This window comes from Lynx canadensis, chromosome D2 (genome assembly GCF_007474595.2).
Source record: "Lynx canadensis isolate LIC74 chromosome D2, mLynCan4.pri.v2, whole genome shotgun sequence".
Classification (NCBI taxonomy): domain Eukaryota; kingdom Metazoa; phylum Chordata; class Mammalia; order Carnivora; family Felidae; genus Lynx; species Lynx canadensis.
Genome location: NC_044313.2, coordinates 42,210,087 through 42,216,030, shown reverse-complemented (window position 1 = coordinate 42,216,030; position 5,944 = coordinate 42,210,087). Strand labels below are relative to the sequence as shown.

The following is a 5,944-nucleotide window of genomic DNA, read 5'->3' as shown; positions in this document are numbered from 1 at the left end:
CTGGATTCTCCTCCCTCCACATAATCCAGGACCCTACCCTAGGGCTGGTTCTAATCACTTGGTACCGGTTATTAGATATTTGCAGTGTCATATTGTGTATGATGTGTGATAATCTTGATTTGGAGTGTCTGGTGTCCTGTCACTGTTTGGCTCCTGGCTCCAAGCCATCATCCAGGCTAGCGCTGAAGCTATGCCCTGCTGTGTGCCTTGTACCGTGTGAGCCCAGAGCGGAGTCCATTCAACTCCCTTCCCTCTCTCTCTCTCCTGCAGGCATCATGAGCACCAGCCACCCTGACCAGGGTGCCCGGCCACCCCGGAGTCCCTGCCCGCAGCCCCTGTCCCGGAGCTCTTCCAGCCTGTTGGAAGGCCAGGGGCAGAGACCAGAGCTCCGCAAGAGTGCCAGCAGCACTGTATGGCAGGCCCAGCCAGGCGAGGCCAGCGCCAGTCCGCAGGTCCTGGAGGAAGAGGAGCACCACGCTGAGAGCACGGAGCAGACGCAGGCCTCCAGCCCCCGGCCCCGGCCCCGTGCTGTGGGCCACTGGCGGAGCAGCACTGTGGGCAATGTGTCTACCGTGGGTGGTGGTGACCTGGGTCGCCTGAGGGCCCCCGGTGCCGCTGCCATGCAGAGGAGCCACTCGGACCTGGTGCGCAGCACCCAGACCCGGGGCCACAGTGGTGCCCATAAAGCCAGCCTCAGCTGCTCGGCCCTTGGCAGCTCACCGGTCCACAGGGCTCAGCTGCAGCCCAGTAGTACTTCTGGCCAGGGAGGCCGGGCCCCTGCAGGCCTAGAGAGGGACCTGGCTCCAGAGGAAGGGACTTCGAACTCAGCCTGGACATTGGGAGACAGTCAGGTGTGGGTGGCGCCACTAGACCTGGGAGGGACAACCACCCACAGCAGCAGCCCCCAGGCTGGGCCGAAAGCCACCGGGCAGCCAGCCACGACCTCCTGCCATGCCCTGTCCCCAGCAACTCTCCTCTGCAATATGAGAGAGGTGGGGACCGGTGGCTGCTGTCATGCCCTGCCAGCCCCGGGGATCCTGACCTTTCCCAAACTAGTGGCATCGGTAAGTGAGTCTGGGCTGCAGGCTCAGCATGGGGTGAGGTTCCAGTGCAGGTTGCCTGGGGGGCTCCCTGGGCATTCCCACTGCTGTGCCCACCCTTGGGGTCCCACCGGGTTGGTCACGGAGCCTGGTACCAGGACCAAGGATGTATGGACCATGACCTCAGCCAGTGACTTGGCCCCCGTGTTGGCATCCTCTCTGTCAGCCCAGGATGCTGGTGTACAGGCAGCCCCCATGGCGGTTTGCAAGGCTGTGGCCACCAGCCCACCCCTGGAAGCCCCCGTGGCCCTGCACACATTCCCGGAGGTAACTCTGGGGTCCGACCTGGAGGAGGCACCATCCCCTGTGCGGGATGTGCGATGGGATGCTGAGGGCATGACCTGGGAGGTGTATGGAGCTGCAGTGGACCCTGAGGTACTTGGTGTGGCCATCCAGAAGCATCTGGAGATGCAGTTTGAGCAGCTGCAGCGGGCACCCACCAGCGAGGACAGCCTGTCTGCAGAGGGCCGGAGGGGGCCTCTGCGTGCTGTCATGCAGTCCTTGAGGCGCCCCAGCTGCTGCGGCTGCTCCAGTGCAGCTCCCGAGTGAGGAGCTATGGCCCTCAGAGCTATCCTGGGCCCGTGGACTCAGCCCCAGGCCAGGGACAGTGGGGGCCCCGGGCTCCTTGGACCTCCTGGCAGCCGTGGATGTGTCTCTGCTGTTGGCTGACTGCAGGGCACAGGACTGCAGCCTGGGGACTTCCTTCTCCTTGCAGCTGGGCTGGTTTTTAAGGGCTTCATTCCTGAGAGCCACATCCCTGCACATCCAGGCTCTGAACTTTGGGACAGACTTTCAGCACTGTGCGTAAGGGAGATCCTGATTTTTCTGTAAAAATTCTCGACGTTCTGTTTAGTGTCTCCTCAGAACTCTGCCATGATTTCCCCTGGGACTCTTGGTGGCTGTAGTTTAAAGCAGGGCTCAGATACAACCAATTCCTGACATGAAAGTTGGGGCCCCACGTGACACAGGGACTGGCTGGGTCTTTGGGGATGGCCACCGACACTGTTTAAGACCTCCTATGTGCCGCACACTGTGCTTGTCACCTTCCCTTGTTGAGTCTTTGCCTCTTTGCCCCGATTTATGGGTGAAACCACAGGCATTTGGCAAGGCCGTGGCTGACATGCCCGTTGGACTGCTGGAGGTGGTGGGCCGAGATTCAGAGCCAGGGCTGGCTGAAGCCTGGGCTACTTTCCCGCAGCACATTGGTGGTCAGTGCAGTGTAGTCATGAACCAGAAGGATTTATTGAGTCTGTATCCTGTGCTAGGTTCTGTGGAATCCTTGGGGAATGAGATGGGCTGTCTGCACCCTCACTGAGCTGACAGGGTTGGGGAGGCGGGGTCTACATCCGTACCAGGGCACCGGGCATCCCAGAAGGGCCCGGGGCTGCTGCTAAGAGCCAGCCCTCCTTGTTGGTCATCGGGTCAGGGGCTGGCCTCAGGAAGGGGAGAAAACGTGGTCACTTGTCCCCAAATACGTTGCAGTGCCTGAAACGACACCATTATCACCTCATTCCTTTGGCTTAAGGACTTATTCCCGGCCAGTGTGGTTCTTGGAAGGAGAGAAGGCAGAAATGGATAGGAGGAGGGAAGGAGCCTGGGGTGGGGTTTTTCACCTGGTGGGAAATGGCCAGAGCTGTGAGGTCGTGGGGAGCTGGGAGGCCTGTGAGCCTGTCCTCCCAGCCCTGCCCATGTGAGCTGATGTGGGACAGGAACGGGGGACTGGGGTCATGCTGTGAGGAACCCAGGGCACAGGCTTGGCACAGCCTGGCTTCATTGCCCAAGGACCTCCCAAGACCTGTGGAGTTTGGGAGTGGGCCTGTGTTCTCATCCTGGGGCTTAGCGCTGAAGATCCTAAGCTCCTGGGACAATCCGCCAGCCTGCCCTGAAGAGGGAGCCAGGTCAGTGTGCTGCTCAGGGTCCCCTGGCTTGGGAGGGTGGAGTAAGGGCCCATGTGCAGCCCTGCCCGTGACCTGACCCTGTTCCTGGGCCTCCTGCACTTAGGAACCCGGGACCTGGCAGCTGGCTTAGTTTTCCCCACCTCAAGGACCCTGTACTCACTGTGGTGGAAATGACTCCTCCAAAAGCGGGTTGGAAAGCAGGGCTGGCATTCTAACGGGCCAAAGGAACAAGGTGAGGAAGGCATGCATGAGGTCTGAATGCCTCCCATGGCCCTGAGGTGGGGCTTTCTTACCCCCAAACGCACCCTTCCCACTCTGCTTTAAAAAAAAATGACAGCACATCAGAACTGCTTCTGAGGGTGGGGCTGGGGCAGAGGGGTTTGGCGTGGTGAAAGGTGAAAATGTGCACAAGCAGGTTTTCACGCACGCGTAGGCTCTGGCTACTGCGCAGCGCGTCTGTGTCTCTGGGTGTTCTGTGAGGCAGGCCCATCACACTCTGGGCGATGACACGTGCGTACCAGGCTGCCCACGTGCCTGGTGCTGCACCAGGGCTCTGGGAGCCCCAGCTGTGGGGCCATGAGGTGACAGGTGATGAAACGGAGTGGGGGGGGGGGGCACCAGCGCACAAGGCCACAACTGAGCGGGGTCTTGACACAGTGAGGCTAGACAGGTGGCAGTGGGAAGGGGCGTACCAGGCAGACAGGACAGCCTGGTCAGAGGCATGGAGGCCCCTGTCCTGCCTGCGCCATGGTGAGTCACCGCAATGCACGTTGGGTTGGGGTGTTTGTTGGGTTGGGAGGTTGGCAAGGGGTCCCCGTGGTGAGGATCCCTGTGTGACTAAGGAAGCGGACTTCGGGGAGCTGCGGAAAGGGTGATGGGGCCAGATTTCATTTTGGAAACATCCCTTTGGCTGCCATTGGAGAGATTAGTGTGGGAGAGGTGGGAGGCTGGGGCCCAGGGGGATATGGGTGTGCGAGCCAAGGGAGGGGCCTGTCGGGGAGATGGAAAGGGAGCTGGGGGTTGGGCATTCATGCACATACATGCACACACACATGCACACACGGGTGCACACAGGGCCTGCAGTGGCTTCAGAAAGGAGGAAGAGTTTTAGGAGGCTGGTTTCCAGTTTGAGCAAAAGGAGGTGAGGCCACTACCTGGGACGAGGAGAGGCAGGTGAAGGGCCACATGCCAGGATATTTGGCTGAAACCCTTAGAGACTTTCTCTGTCACATGCAAATTCCCTTGAGTTCATTCTCTGTTTGGCTGCTGTGTGCCAATCAGTACCCCTTCCTGGCTGTACCTGGTGTGCCAGGATGGCAGGCTGGGCTGGGCCCCAAGTGGGAAGGCCTAGCCAGTCCTTCCACCCAACTCATCGTGACCAAGATAAACGTTTGCAAGGTGGTGCTGGAATCCAGTCTGGCCTGTGTCCAGCCTTGGGGCTGTGCGTGGCTGGGGACCCCATCGTAACTTCCTGGTTAAGCTTGCTGCCCTGGCCGTGGCCCCACTAGCCAGACTGCACAGCCTCGCCAGTGGGTCCACCTGGGCTGGCTGCAGCTTAAATCTGAGTTTGACCTGGAGAACGAACCCCGGCCCCCATCCCCTTGCTGTGGCCCCTCCCTGGCTGGGCCTGACCAGCAGTGGTTTAGGGTCTCAAGACATGGCCACCAGCTTAGTTTACAGATCTCCCTTCAGATTCCAGATTTCTGACCAGACTTTCTGGGTCCCCTTCAGGCCCTGCTCTGGCAGGTGATGGATTTCATTATTTGTACATGTGTTTTGTTTTGAATTTAGAATAAAGTAGTGGAGGTCAGAGCTTTGCTAGGGAAGGGTCCATGGTCCTGGCTGGTCTTGTTTTTTTCTGACAGATTTTGTCCTTCAGAACATCCGCCCTAGATTCTGAGCTTCCGTGTCCAGGCAGCAGCCCCCCTCTTTCTTCTCCAGGGACTCCTCCCTTCTGTCCACTGTTCTCTCCTTTCTGGCAGCCTTCCGGGCCCCCAACAGCTGAAGCCCGGCTTCCGGGAGCTTATCACCTCTGGGCATGGCCAGGTCACAGAGCAGGCATCTTTTGTCAAGCCCCAGGCTGCTGATACCTCCACAGGGAATCACTAGTCCACCCTAAGGGAGAAGGCGTTGCTCCCAGAGTATAGGCTACTACCCGCCTGAGGTCACGATGTGTATACGGGGTGGGGCTGGAAAAGCAGAGAATGGGCCTGTCCCACTGTGACATCACCTCCTGTGTCAGCTGGATTGGGTCTCTGTCCCCAGAAGTGTTGGATTCTTATTTGACAGGTGCAAAGGGCCTTCCCAGTGCAGATCCTGGCACTTTGGGCATTGTGGGGGAGGGTGGGCACTACAGTTTAGTGGTCTAAAATTTGAGTTTGAATCCCGGATCTCACCTGTAGCCATGTTGGGCAAGTTACTGACCTCACTGATCCTCGACTTCCTCACGATGATATGATAATTGTGCCTCCTTCTTTGGCTTGCTCCGAGGATTACATGGAATAACCCACGTAAAGCGCTTGGCACCGAGCTGGCATTCACCACGTGTGCCAGTGTTCCTTTGGCCTACCTCCATGGCCACAGTCAGGGGCTAGCTCTTGCCTGGCCAACTTGGCTCTGATCAAGGTCCACATCCCATCTTGGCCATTCCTCATTTAGAGCCTCCTTCAAGGTCCTTTACCCTGTGCTTCATACCCTGCTTAGGTCACATGTACTCTGGCCTTGGCTTTCTGAAATTGTGGTTCCTGGAGCCATGCTGAGGAGGCTAGTCTGGGGCTGGGCTCCCAGAAGCTCATGCTAGGATGAGGATTCTGGATTGACTAAGGAAAAGGGAGTGGGGAGTGCAAGTCAAGAAGGGTGTGATTTCAGGTAAAGTCCTGGCCTTGGTCCCGTAGGGGAGACCTGGGGCATGCCTGCCATGGGGGCCAGGGGTCTGTGCATGTGTGT

General features: G+C 58.9%; 1 protein-coding gene across 1 annotated transcript; it reads left to right on the top strand.

Annotated features, from left to right (window-relative positions):
• Positions 1 to 275: 275 nt before the first annotated feature.
• Positions 276 to 1,649, top strand: GPRIN2 (G protein regulated inducer of neurite outgrowth 2). Its single transcript, XM_030335532.1, has one exon. It carries the CDS (start codon positions 276 to 278, stop codon positions 1,647 to 1,649), a length of 1,374 nt encoding a protein of 457 aa, XP_030191392.1.
• The last annotated feature ends 4,295 nt before the right edge of the window (positions 1,650 to 5,944 follow it).

Excerpts from the sequence above, each read along its gene's own strand:
- GPRIN2 (XM_030335532.1), top strand. The coding sequence starts at position 276 with ATGAGCACCAGCCACCCTGACCAGGGTGCCCGGCCACCCCGGAGTCCC.